Consider the following 14764-nt stretch of genomic DNA (forward strand, 5'->3'; position numbering starts at 1 on the left):
ACAGAAAGGAAGGTTTATTAGTGGAAAAGACAGTCCAGTGCTTCTTTCTTTCATGCTTTAGCAGTGTGGTTTCTCTGTTTTCCATGTAGAAAATAAGAACTTTTCCCTACCTTATTGTTGTGTTTGTCTTATCTGTGTAAGATCATAAAGGAAGGTCTCAGATGCTATGGTAACAGTGACTCATGAGCCTGACAAATCACAAAAAACACTTTATCATTTGAATAAGATGAAAAATGTATTTGCTTGTAGAGCCAAAAAAAATCGAAAGAAGGTAGAAAAAGCCTGGAAGAATGATGTGTGCAAAGCAAAGACAAGCACAGCATTCAGGTAAAACCATATTGTGATGACATGCAGTGAAGACTTATAGACAGTCAAATAAAAGTGACATTTAGAATCACCTTAAAACTAGGAATTATATAAGGTCTTCCAGTTGTGGTTAAAAAACAATGTGCCATACTTTGGCAATGCACGTTCTGTGGTTGTTGTGTGTTTTACAGAAAAAATAGTTAGAAAACATTCTTTTATGTTATTTTTGCTACCACTTTTTGTGCTTATGAACACCTATTCTTGTGCATAAAGATTGAATACTCAGTATATGGGGCAAAATATATAATAAGTATACTTTATAAATCTATGAAATTGAAGTGGAAGGTGTCCCTGCTCATGAGGGCACTGGAACTAGATGATCTTCAAGGTCCCTTCCAAACCAAGCCATTCTATGACTCTGTGATGATTCCATGAAAAACTTCAGTTTTACTATCATAATCCAAAGTCTTGCTATCTCTTTATAGGTTATAAAAGAGGGGTCCCTTGTGCTTTTGGGAACTCAGATTTATTCCATTAAAATTATTGGAGGCTTAATGTATTATCATGTGAAAAATATTTCTCTAGTGCAAAGTTAAATGTTTTTAGTTTAGGATTGTTTCTTGGAGAGGAAATTCCATGTATGAGAGCAAAGCACCCTACTTTCTTTCAAACACTGTAGTGGTTTGAAGCTATTCAGAGGCTATACCATAGCTTTATCAACTTCTCTGAGTTTTCCTAGAAAACTTCCTAGAGTGTGTTTCTAAGCAAATTGTGAATCTGCTATGTGAATATCATGAATGTTAGCTCTAGGTAAATAGTGGCACTGAAATCCTGCCTTGTTTACTTCTGAATTTCCAAATAATCTGCCTAAAGCAGTATTTTCTATCCATGTTCAGGCTTTCGGCATAAAGAGAACCAAAGTGCAGGAAAGGCTTTGCTTCTCTGGGACTTCTGGTCTCCATGATTTATTCCAAAATTCTCCACATTCATTTCCCCAGATGAAGTGATAACAACAGGAGTTTTGCTGTTATTCAATGGGATCAAGGCTTCGCACCAAACCACTGCCCATAATTCAATGACATAGTGTCAGCAGCAGAAAAAACCCAGCCTTTTCTTCACATATGACTTACCTGCATCTTTGTTTTCTGCTGCTTTGCAAAATAAGTGAAATATACACACCGGAGTATTCAGCTATTACTGTTGGCAAGCCTTTACTTGCACAAGTTATAGAGTTACAGGGCTACAAATTAACACCATCATACTGAAAAGTGGTTCCTGTGGTGTGTGGGGTTTTGTTTTGTGGTTTTTTTAGTGGTTTTTGTTTGTTTGTTTGTTGTTTTGGTTTGTTGTTTTGTTTTTTTTTTAATTCCAGGTTTCTTCAAGTGTAGCAAAGTATAAAACTATGCATTTGTTCTTTCCTGGACGGTAGGGCTGACCTTCAACCAAATATTTAAGGAACTCTGCAGAGCCTGATGTGCTCCACACTGCATGATGTGATGGGAAGGAAGCCTACCTCTACAGAAGGTCATTGAGAAAGCAAGATAAAACTCTGAAAGGATCAGCAGCAGAACATATCTCAAAGTATTACCACAGGAAGAAAACTGTTTTCTTAAAGGGCAGCAGTCTCCATTGCAGAGGTAATACATTTGCACTGCAACACTTTTAGAAGCTATATGATTTTCAGTGTGGTATCATGGCATTCAGACAAAATGCCACATACAAAAAGAGGTTTTAAAATCTACTGTGCGTTTTTAAAACCTGCCTGAATGCGTCTGCCACTACGAAGAACTTAAGCAGTTCCAAGAGTCAAAGTTCTGCAGCTTTCTCACCTAAAGAAAAAATATTTCTTTCCCCTTTAAAGGGAGGGACACAGATAAGTATTAGAAGTACGTGTTGCAACTCTGACTATAGATATCATATAGAGCAGATGTCGAAACAGCACATATACTTCTTTTCAGTCTCATTTTTTTCTTCAGAATGTATTTCTGAAGGGACAACAGCGGCTCTTACCCATAAATGTCAGGAGCAGTATTTTTAAAGAAAGAATTCATAACACTTACCTAAAAGTAAATTTTGATAGTCACACACTGTCGTATAATATTTCAGTGTGGTTTTTTATACTGTTTGAATGTTCTATGATTATAATACTTGAATATATAACATCAAGACTGAAGGCAAAAGAATGTCAGAAGAAATACGTTATGAGAATAAAAATTGCATAAAACTAGCCTTCTAAGTAAGTAACAGTCAGGCATGGCACTGGCAAATGTCAAAACAAATAACAATTATCATGTGCAAATTCATATCTGAATGATACTATGGAGTAACTGTGCCATGAACTCTGTACCTTGTCTGAATATTATGTAATCTCTCCCTCAGATTTTGCCCAATTTGTTTGCACTAATCTGGGCCTTTAATGAGTAACATGATAAAATGAATGTAAACCTCTAAACTTAAATGATGTGCACACTAGGTGTCTTGTTTTAAAAAGCTAACTAATACTCTCCCCTGCAAAAGAAAAACCCACCTTCCACATAATAAAAATCATAGCCATGACTAGTTTTATTAAAAATGTAAATTTTTAATTGGCATTATTCCAGTTATTGTGGAACACTTTGCAGCTTCAAAATTCAATTACTAGTATATTATACGAAATTTTAACTGTCCTGGTTTGTCTGAACATGATTTGATTGCCTTAGCATCCTCTTCTGCTAATGTGTGTAGCATTTGAAATGTAGCAATCACAGTTGAATGGGGATGACCTACTGGTCAGAGCAACAGTCCATCACTGCTGAATCCTGTCTCTGACAGTGGCCAGTCACAGGTGCATAGGGAAAGCATCCTCACCGTATAGGTAGAGTAGATGCATGATCCTTCAATATTTCCTCCAAAAGTCAATAGTTTATATTTTATTAAATTATTCTCTCCACATCATATACACCAGCTTTTGATGGGTGTTCTTTTATTAGTTCTTTAGTTATTTCTTAACCTATTTTGGCTACTGCTAATTGCCATGACAAAGTTATGTAATTTACAATTGTTATTTTCTCTCACTTATTTTAAATCTGTTGCTTGATAGTTTAAGGGCATCACTTAGTTCAGGTGTTTTAGCAGGAAAAAGTGAATAGAATTTTTTTCCACTTAATTTCAAGCCTTCATAAGCCCATAGCACTCTATCAGATTCTCTCCAAGCTATCCCTTTTTCAAGGTGGATAATATATAGCTGGCTATGTATTTTTATATAGAAGCTACTCAATGGTTTGCCTCATCACCCTTTGTTTGATGTCTAGGGGTTTTTTTTAATTACTAATATAACTCTATGTTCTAATTCTAAACGGAATTTATCAATTTTCTTTGTGCATTGTTGCACAATAACCTAGATTCGTCTAGGAAGCTGAAATTCCACCAGTGATCTTCCTTTCCTCTGGCAGTAAAGCTGACTGAAAGTATAATATACTTAACATGTTGGCAAGTTCACACTGAAATATTGAGCAAATATCACATGATCTGTGTGATCTATTACTATTCAATTTATTGATCTCTAATTGAAAATGATTTATTAGCATGTCTGACTGAAACAATTCCTCAGACTTATCTCCTGTGAAGAATGGTCTGTGGTACAAATCCTCCTTGGCTTCTCTGCTATGAACATCAAGACATTGAAATGCTCAAATTTTCTGTCATGGCTTTTCTTCCCATAGCACTCCTTTTTGTATCTACAGGATCTATTCACTCTGAAACCACAAATCTTTGGCACAGGATTGCAAAGCTGTACAACTATTGGGCAGATTCCATGCTTATGATAAGTCTGTAAAATTATTCATAGCCTTGGAGTACTTACCAAGACATTCCTCAAATCTTTTATTTGTCCTGCACTGTTAATGGTTTCATATTTATGTTATGAAAGGTAATGATTCTCCTGGCCTGATTTATTCATAACTTCCCCATCCTTGATTTATTTTTGCTGTAAGATCCTCCTCTTTCATTTAATTATGATACATCCTATAAATAACATGGCCCTCTTTTTCAGTGATGGAGCCTGTTAGATGGGCTTTTGCTGTAATGTTTTTATTCTGATTGGCTAGTGTGGTGTCTTTATCTATTTTCCATGATGTGTTTTACCCTGTCAGCTGCTCTTTTTCATTTCCTTTTTTAACAAGCTTCACATTTTTATTTACCACTGCTAATTGAAGGCAAGCAACAGTATTATGAATAGTTAAAACTGTATCTCTGATTTCTATAAGGATATAGGTTGCTGTCACAAAGTCACTATTTGATAAGGGTATTCTGAACCAAATTCTGCCCTTGACCCAGAAGTAAATCAGGTTGATTTTTCTCTCTTTTTGCAAGTTCTGCAATGAGTTGCTTTGAGTAGCAGTCATATATGATACCAAAAATTTATACTTTAAATTATATATGATCTGACATTTATCCAGTCTGGATTATGTTTTCATTTATAGTTTTATTGACCACTCTTGAAACAAGATATACATTCATGAGTTTAATTGAGCCTTTACTCTGACCTAAAACCAGATCAATCAAACTTCTGATTTACTTAGATATAGTGAACCGTACTTACTATTAAAAGGCATTGATGTCTTAGAATTTTTAATTTTTAGCTTTTTGTAGATTTTAATGTAGCTGGAGTTTTCCTTCACTTTAGACCATTACTTTCTCACAGTTTGTGTGTCACACTCCTGAAGCTTCAGTTTAACCATCTTTTAACCATCTTTTCAAGGCAATAGATTTTTGGCAAGAACATTCCATTGGGATGTGCACCTGGACCAGAAAAACAAGAGATATGGTGAACAAAACAAGCTGGAAAGCTCAAGGCCCTTGGAGAGGCTCCAGTGGGGCGGTTCTGAGGGTGCTACCAGGGCAAAAGGGGTCTTAGGATTGGATGTCCCTATTAGATATGATAATTAGTAAACGATATAAAAGTGTAAGAATTCTGTATGTGGGCACGCGTCTTTGTACTCCATGAGCCAGAAGGCCTTCATTAAAAGAGCTGCTCTCTGTCTTATCTATACTAACATCATCTGATTGTCTGGAGAGTCTTTTTCTCCTAATTTTTTTAGGCAACACATCCCAGAATTACTTTAGGAATCTTAATTTCAAAATGACCGTAGGAAATCTAGTCCACAGGTAAGGAATGAAAAGAAAAAGGTTTTTAAGCAGAGAAGAAGAAAAGTCTTCCTTAAGTTGAAGAATCTTATATCAAGTCAACCTTTTCAGGCCCTTGATATGATTATTGGGGTGTCCTGTGCTGGGCCAAGAGTTGAACTTGATGATCCTGATGGGTCCCTTCCAACGCAGCATCTTCTATGGTTCTAAAAGAAGTTTACAGACTACAGATTTCACCAAAGAGAGAAATTAGAGGTAGCCCCTAGAGAAACTGTCGAATTCTGTAAGAGTGAAATAGAGTGAAATAAAGCTGCCTACAGAGAATAATGGAGAATATTGTAAAACTTATTGGTTTCTAGGTTACACAAGACCCAAAAGCTCCCCTTTTTCCCCAGACTGCAGGAGAGCAAAGTGCTTTTATGAGAAGAAAAACAAGCTTTAATTTAGACTTTTCTCATATGGTTCAAGTGTATTTTGTAATGTCATGTGACCAGGTTTCAAGATAAATGGAAGAAATATTTTCCCAAATTACTAAGGTATGTCTCTGTTGTGCTGAATCTGTGCATTTGCTACACACTAGATTTGTACAAAACTCAAGTATTTCTTCTCTGAAACTGGAAACATACCCATGGTTTTCATACAAACGACATTGCAAATGAAATGCTAAACTGAAGTACTAGCTATGAATTGCCTATCCATGTAATCTGTAAATTACTTTCAGTAATCCATAAAAGGAAACAGACTGTGTCATGTTAAAGGTTTCTGCTGTATCTCAATGAGTCCAGCTCTGCAGTTGCATTTATTTACTCTGGGAAATTTTCCTAATGCCTCAGGTGAAGAAAGGTCTTTATCCTTGTAGTCCAGATCTCCAAGACTGCAAGAAAAAGATGTCCCTGTTGCCTTAGGAGACCACAGAAAGCAGGACTCCGAGACAACTTAATGTATAAGATAAAGAGAGTAGGTCCTTTAATTCCAGGCCTGAGGCCCACAAGAATACATATGATGCATCCCCGTGTCTATGTGGTTCCACAATTTAAGGTATTAACCCATCCAATCCCAGATCTATCCACCCTCCAGCACCTCCCCCGGCATGCCCCTCTGAAAATTGAGGCAGGGGGCTCTGGGACCCCCTCTTCCTCAACCTCCTCTTAATTACAGCACATTCAGTCCTTTGAGTTCCTCCAAAGCTCTGGGTTTGAAGGTTGTTGTGCCTGCATGGTATCTTGTTGTCCAGGCCAGGGTGCAGATGTTCTTAAACAGAATGAAGGCCTACCTTGAGGGAAGTCTAAACAAGCTAATGGAATTTTGAGGAAGTGATGTGAGGTAACAGTGTTGGGTTAATGTGTAAACTACTGTGCTACAGGGTAAGGGATATAATACAGCTACTTCTAAAATCTACAAAAAGCTAAAAATCCAAAAATCCATAGGCATTGTAATAGTTTTAGTCTAGGCCTTCCTGGAGACCAGCTTGTAACCAGGAAGGAATAGGGAAGTGACCAAGGAAGTATTCCATGCTATTCCTTTACGTAAACTGAGGTATAAATAAAGCTGACAGGAGAGACCTCGCTCTCTTCTTTTCCGGCGAGGTTTGGGAACAGGAGGTCCCTACATTGGCCTTGCTTATCTGAAGTTGAGGCCTGTATCGACTGCTGTTGTCTGCCACATGGGAGGGGAGAGTGCTGGACCAGATCTGACCGTCCTGCTTTTCTCAAGGAAGTGGTGAGATTTTGCTAGTTCTTTATTTTGCTGGTTACCGGGTTTTTCGATTGTGCATGCTTGTTTTGTTTCTGTCCCTTTTTGTCCCTTTTTTGTCCTTTTTCCCTTGTCCCTCTCCCTCTTCCCATTTAGGGAGCTGTTTGAGGTTTTTGGGGTTATATCTACATAGGATTCTCACTGTATATATCTGTTTTATATGTAAAATATATATTTTTGCTATAGCTTTGGCTGTTTGGGTTTTTTTTCTTCCCTCTCTGAGGAGTAGGCTCTTTCATTGAGTTTTGGAGACTTGGTGGGAAGCCAGCTCGAAACTTCAACAGAATCTTGGTGTCAGAAGTGGGATACGAACCCATGCCTCCAGGGAAGAGTACAGCTACACCCTGTAGCTGTTCAGATAAAATAATCTCCCTTTTTGACCTACAAGTCTAGAATGAATAGTTGAATTCTGGGGAATAGCATGGCACTATTGAACAGGGAAGAAATGGAAATTGTATCGTGTCATTCTGATTTACTGCACAGCATAAATGCATGTTTTATATGAAAAAAAACCTTTCTGGGAGAACTCTGCAAAGAGGAGTGGTTACTTTGAGACCTTTCTTTCAATTTGATGTGCTTCTACCTCAGAACGCTCTTGATGACATGCTCAAGGCAATTGACTATGTAATGTATGCATGCCATAATCCCGTCCCTCCAAAGAATGCATCCAGGATGGGTCCACTTAGAAAAGTTGTCTCTTGTAAAACTGGTGTTGGATCTTACAGCTGCTGTATATACTAGTCAGCCATAGTCTTTGAGGGCTACTCAAGTGTTTACAGTGAATTACAAAGAATTTACAGGATCATTGTGAGAGAGAAAGAAACAAGTTTTGTCTTCAGAAATGCTGACAGTGTCATAATACAGACAGACAAGTATGAGTGTTTTATGATCCATATCAAAGGGAAATTTCAGCATTGCTGATATTTTAGTACAGCTGCATAACAAGAAACGGTCAAAAGAATAAAACTACATGGCTGAGATTCAAATATGCTCATAAAGCAGGGTTTGGATGCTCAGTGAGCTTTGTAGCCTCAATAATTCTCACTTGTGTCATATTAGAAGCCTTAGGCACTCTTGTCCTATGACAGCATCTTGTTAGCAAGCAGCAGACCCCAGCAGAAACAAAGGCTTAGGGCAGCTCTGCCTAACTGCCCATGAACTCTAGTTTCATTATATTTCTCCCTAACAAGGGACTTGGTTACTAATTTGATTTGTAGAAGAGAAAACCCTGGCAAATTAAAAGCAGCAAACATTCCCAAGTGATTTGCTGCAAAGCAGAATAAATGAGTAACTGCTTTAAATGAATCATATTCCATTAATTTCATGTAAGAGCAAAAATAGGAGTTGTTTTTCCTTGTTTATGGGTGAAATTTTCTAGTCTGAAAACATCCATTATTGGAAGTATTTATATTAGAGATGGTTTATAGAAAATACTTGATTACAGAAGTTCTTGATTCAAAAGTTGCCATTTAAACAGTAGTATCAGTGTCAGGGGAACAACAAGTCATGATTGCCTTATTCAAAAATTGCTTCAGAGTTCAGGCGAGAAATGTATTTGGAAAACAGTAGGGAGGTTTTAATGCTTAACATCCTTACCACACAATTTTGAGGAATGAGAAGTATTTCTCACATGGATGTCTCATAGTCTAGTGAAATAATTGCTCTAACACCTAGGTTCAAGATCGAGCAACCTGGGTATAATCAAATATACTTTGCCATTGTTTTCCCAGTACAAATTTTACAATATCTTGTAACAAGAGTTAACTGCAGTAGAAAAAATTAAACAGATGAAAACTGGAACAGATGGGTCTATTCTAGGTTTTGACATACAGAAGTATTTGAGAATCCAAAATGCCCTGACCTATTTTGCAGGGTCAGAGATAAGGCAAAGATTCTCAATAATTCTTGAAATAGTAACACTCCCTACAAATATAAAAATATAGAAAAAGGAGGACTTCCCACTATAATGTTAGATAGAATGAAACATTTTTCTTAGCATTGGCATCTGTGCTCTTATTCATCATTTATTCTCCATCATCTTATTGTTTTTCTCTGTGATTTCTGTCACTTTTCTGTAAGCAAAATAAAACAGATGTGTCAATTTTCACATAAAAATCTCTGCTTTTGGTGCTCAGCATCATTCAATGTTTTATTTTCTTTTCAAAAACTTTCTTCCTGTTAAAGCTAAGCTAAAGCTTAAGTTATAAAACTTATTCTCCTCCTGGTTTTAAAAACAGTTTACTAATCTTTACTCACCTTAGCAGTGCCACTGCAGTGTAATACTTAATTTACATTAATAATCCCAATTACTTCATTTGGTTCCTGTTGCGGGTCTGAAAGCCAAATATGCATCTTTAATCACATGCTTGATGAGCCCATTTGGCATTCCCACAACAGGAATCAGATGAAGTAATTGGATTGGATTGGAATGTTTATGCAAGTTAACATGTAGTTATTTTCTGGACAAATAGCCAATTGTACTTAACTGTTTCTCACAGTCAGTAGAAATAACTAAAGTGAATTGTGATTATTATATAATTTCTAACAATCAGAGAAGCTAAAGACAAGTTCCCTCCTTGGAGGTTGTTTAGGATTGGTTTTTATTCTGAAATGTAAAAGATACAAACTACAGAGTAGGTGCAGCCTACAGAGATACATGCTATGAGTAACACTTAAAAGTATAACTTGCTGATAATTGTGTGAAAGACTTGAGAAATATTGTCATATTTTCTTGCCATAGAGGGTGCTTAACTGCTGTAAACCAGTGTGTTATTTCTGTGCTCTTATTTATTAAAATCTATTTACTACCCAGAAATAAATAGTGGGTTTTCTGTGGAAAGAGGTCAACACTGAAGTCCCACCAGAATATCTGTTTCAATCTGTCATGATTCATGTTTCTTAAATACCCTGGAAAGGGAGTTGAATATGAGAGAGCAAATGGTTAAGCCAAAATTACATGAGCTTAGTAAAGACAAGGACCAACCATGAGTAATTATAGAGGGACAATGAAACCACTGAGTGACTGGGTGACAAAACGGCTGATGAAAATAATAGTATGTAATATTAAGTAATAGAAGAAAAATATTTGAACTTTATATGTGCAGTGATGAGTTCTGAGCTGACTATTATTATTCAGGGATGAGATTATGAGACTGCAGGAGATAAAGCTATCCACATTACAAAAAATGCTTTCTAAGAAATCAGAATTTCAATGTACATTCTTCAAAAAATCACAAACACAGTCAAAGAGAGGAGCAAACAGAAAAAGTCAATCTTCCACTCTATAAAACTATGACATCTCCTTTTTTATAAAACTCTGGACAGTGCTCTGGGTTGTCTCCTCAAAAGGGATAGAGTGGACCTGCATGTTGCCATAGGACAATGTATGACAAGGATACAACAGGATTGGGCATTTGGTCTTGCACACTGTGTCTGGTTTCACAGACTAGCAAACTTCTTTCAGCAAGGTGAATGCCTTAGAAGGAGGATACACTCATCCCAAAGGTCCAGTCCATTTGCAGATCTATGGGGGATGGAGAAGCCCCTGTGTAAGAGAGAACACCCCTTTGGGTGTGGTGTCTGACAATCAACATGACTGTGCATCCTCTAGTGCTGATCTGTCATTTTCAGTTGGTGCTCTTCCAACTCTTTGAGGTTCATTCAGTTTATTGGTGATGATTTTCTCATGTCTTACAACAGGTGATCACAATTTGATAAAGGAAAATGCTCCTTATGATGGATACAGGTATAACACTGCTTAGTCGGTGATACATCTCAACCTCTCAACCATTTTTTCCCAGTTATGATTTCTGTGCCTTTAAGTGCTGCCCTAGGTGACAGTGGAACTAGTCTGACACTTCCTCAGCAGCAGTTAACAATGGACTAAAAAAGCTTTTACAACACTTTACAACTAGTTGCAGTAACATTCAGATTTTTCATATAAATTCGAGCTCTCTTTTTTACTTTCTTCTGAAAGATGTATTCACATAGTTAACTAGAATAATTTTTCATTCTTGATGTAGAAATAATTTTGAGGTCTGGAAAGGTCAAACAACTCATGGTGTGTACTTTTTTTTACAGATTAATTGGCACAAGAAAAGTAATTATAAAGCTTGGAATTCACAACAGGAAAATCGTCAGTCTGTGAAGAGCATGGTAATGGGAAGGAGGCAGGTAAAGGATGAAAAAGAATGTTTCCTTTTCTCAGCCATTTGTGCCTTTCCTAAGCAAGAAAGATGAATAGAAGGTAGTTCCCAAGATTTAGAAATTTTCTACAATATAGACTACTACAGCAGTAAAGATCAGAGTGAGAACCCTTAGGGTAAGCCTAGATAAACAAAGGGACTAAATTACTACAGCATAGCTAGATGTCTCTTAAGAACTGACAGTGTAGGCTCCCTTTACCTCCTTTTACTGTGAAATGCACTGGTTTAATGTACCATACCTTAGTTTTAAAAATCCGGATTTCGATCATTCCCTTTGTTAGGCCGAATATGACAGGGAAACCACATTTTTATTTGCAAGCTCATATGCATTAAGTGAATCATAAAATGTGGTGGGAGATTGACATCGACCAGCTAATGCCTTTGACTTAGTCCTCGTACCTGTAAGGTGGTGAGTATTACTTTAGGGCCAAATAGCTGTGAAGCAGCTGGACTTTTCAGACATACCATTTCTGTTTACCATGGTCATTTCAACACAGGACTAGAAAGGTGAGAGTTGACGTTATCTATTTTTTAATATATTCTTCTTGATAATCATTACCCACCAGAGGGAGTTGCTCTAGAAATATTTGAAAAATAGCTTAATTGTGAATTTTGGCTTCAAGATATAATTCTTCCTCACTTTCAGCCTAAAGGAACAGGGATGTTTTAGAAATATGTGTACTGAAGTAAAAGATCAGTCTTAATCATGCAGCATGCCTTTTTATAACCATGTGTCACACTTTTATCCTTTTTGTAAACAACTTTCAATCCTAGGGTTCATGAGAAAAGCTAATGTGCAGGGCTCTGTGGCAGTCTAAGGACATAGTTATTAAGATGTGATATTAATGGAAATGACCCCTGTCAGTAAGATGGACTAAGCTTGCTTCTGAAGCCTATCTGGTCTTTACCAGTTTTATATTTCAGATGCTCCCTTAGGCCCATCAGTGCACTGGCACATAAACTTACAGAATTAAAGGAATATAAATTCCACCAGTAAAAGTATTCCTATGAGTAAAGTAAGTGAAAAAGTTCAAATTTGATCAAAATTTGTTGAGCCAGTGACTTCTAAATGCTAAAGACTTTCTTTTCTAAATGTTAGATTGTACTCCGCAAGAATCTTTCAGTATTGGACCAATTTAATCTCTTATTTTGTTGGTATCTCCCTTTTGCTTTTCTTTGTTTCTCAATGCTCTGGAAGAATCCATCTAGTTTATGGATAAATTCTGTTACACTTAGTTATAATTAAAGCATACTCTTAGGAATAATCCTATCAATCTTGAAATTTACATACAAGTATCATCATATATTAAGCTGTTCGCATTCTACACCAAATATTTCCAAAATCAACACTTTTAACAGCAAATTACAAAGCAATTTACATCAGGTCTGCAGTTTTTAAATTGCAACTATTTATGTTGGTCATCCTTTGGATTATTATTCCAGGTAAATGAGTAGGTATATTTAAAAATTTGATTGCTGGGAATATTTGAATTTGCTCATTTTTCCACTAAGAGCAAATACAATCATGTTTAGGATAATCTTAGAGAAGTTGTCATTTCATACTTGAGGTGGACTGTATATATGTATAGGGCAAACAGGAAGGGCCCTTGGAAAATACGACTGTCTATATAAATTTTAAAGTTCCATGAATGTAAAATGAAAGTAGAGAAAGTGGGTGCATTGTACTCTATTTTATCTGTCTCACTCACAAAGACATATAATAACCTATCTCTAGAGTACTCTCTAGAGTACTTTGAGAAAGGACAAAACCCAAAATACTTTCAGAGAAATACTTAACAGGCAGGGACTAAATTTATTTGCTGGAATGCTAAAGCGGTAGTACCTTATTTCCCAAGGTTATATAAGATAGTAATACACTCTGAATGTTTAGATGATTTGTTATCTACAGAAAATCAATGTTTTTTGCAAACAGCTGCTGATACTCATCAATTGTTCATTCACAATCTGCTTCAAAGCTGCTGGATGTGTTTTTAACAAAGAAGAACTTTTGTATCAAACAGTAGGCAGATTAAATGCGATTTATTGAAAGTAAATTTGAGGCATATTTCTGAGTCAACTTGCCAGTTGCATCTTTTTGAAAAGCTACAGGTAGCTGCAGTGAGAGGCATTTAGAACTTCCAATAAGCTTAAATCTAAATGATCAGTAGCACGCCTGGGGCTGTGTTGAAAAACTAGGGCAGATTCACTGCCTTAGAAGCCAATAAAGGCAAGTTTGCTACATGCTACAGCTACTGGCAAGGGAGTGCATCCATTCAGCACCTGCTATATTGCAAGCTCCATTGAGCTTCTTCTGGGCAGCTTATCTTAATAGCCCTGAAGGAGAGTTTAAATTTGAGTGAAGTCCAAAGAAAAATCAAACAAATGTTTTGTGCCTTGAAGCACTAGATAGAAAGAAATTTTATATATTGCACAAAGTAGTAACTAACATACATTTGTATATGCTTTACATAATTTTATAGGTTAGTCTTCTGTTTTACTGACAAAGTCAGTAAGACTGACACTGCAGGTTTTTTCACAGCTCTAGCAGAAGAAAGAGGCACTTCAGATGCGATGTGACCTTTCCTGGGAGTACCCTTAGTGGTCACAGTTCCTAACTGTCCCAATTAACTCTGGATATTAGTCTTAATACATAAATTTATAATAGTAAATTTATAATAAGAAAGAGTTATTATTACATTTACTGTTGTTGTAATTTCCAGTTTAATTTTTTTTCTGCCTTGATTCATCATGTAAAAATTCTTGGTACAGCTCCCAGATTGTGAAAGAGCATCAAAGCATGTGCTTGGATGTTCAAAATATATTAACACGGGTGACCCATTAGATTCTCCCATCATCATGGCCTTCTTAAATTGGGACTGGTTGTCCTAGCTTCACACCAGATTATCAGCAAAGTATATAATTTCTGCCTTAAGCTTTCTTACCAAGAATTATCATTTAATTTCAACATTAGCAGCTCATGACATGGCATTCCAAAGACAAATGTCATGTTTTAGACGCAAGCTGTGATTTTTTTTTAATATTATTTGGTGTCCTGCCTTTTTCTGTATTCAACAGCGTAGATAAAACTGCAGGAAAATAATCCTTTTTTTTTTTTTCATTCCAATTGATCAAACTAGAAAGGTTACTGAGGCATTTAGTTTTTTTAATTTATTTTTCATAGAGGTAACTTCTTCTGAAGTGTTATTAGATGTGAAGAAAGAAAAAGAATTGGAAGGAACAGGAAATTTCTGGAAAGGAGTTTCCCAGTTACTATGGAGGAAGAGTTTTTTAAAAGCCTTCTGCAAATCTGGAGTTTCTCTCCAAAGGATCTGTCTGCTATTTCAGATTTAAGAAAACTGAGAGATGTCTTGAACACT

The 14764-nt window shown here is 36.4% G+C and overlaps 1 protein-coding gene across 13 annotated transcripts in view; it reads left to right on the top strand.

Moving 5' to 3' along the window:
* GALNTL6 (polypeptide N-acetylgalactosaminyltransferase like 6) overlaps window positions 1-14764 on the top strand; it is a 573576-nt gene that overhangs the window by 79046 nt on the left and 479766 nt on the right. For 7 of the 13 annotated variants that reach the window (XM_064652482.1, XM_064652481.1, XM_064652486.1 and 4 more), the window contains 2 exons: window positions 1736-1943; window positions 11263-11355. In XM_064652482.1, the coding sequence (XP_064508552.1) occupies window positions 11335-11355 (21 nt within the window). In that variant the 5' untranslated portion in view covers window positions 1736-1943; window positions 11263-11334. Of the gene's footprint in view, window positions 1-249; window positions 328-1735; window positions 1944-11262; window positions 11504-14764 lie in introns of those variants that run through there. The other 6 variants (XM_064652480.1, XM_064652484.1, XM_064652489.1 and 3 more) reach the window with 4 other exon arrangements.

The sequence above is a fragment of the Pseudopipra pipra genome, chromosome 4 (assembly GCF_036250125.1).
Source record: "Pseudopipra pipra isolate bDixPip1 chromosome 4, bDixPip1.hap1, whole genome shotgun sequence".
Taxonomy (NCBI): domain Eukaryota; kingdom Metazoa; phylum Chordata; class Aves; order Passeriformes; family Pipridae; genus Pseudopipra; species Pseudopipra pipra.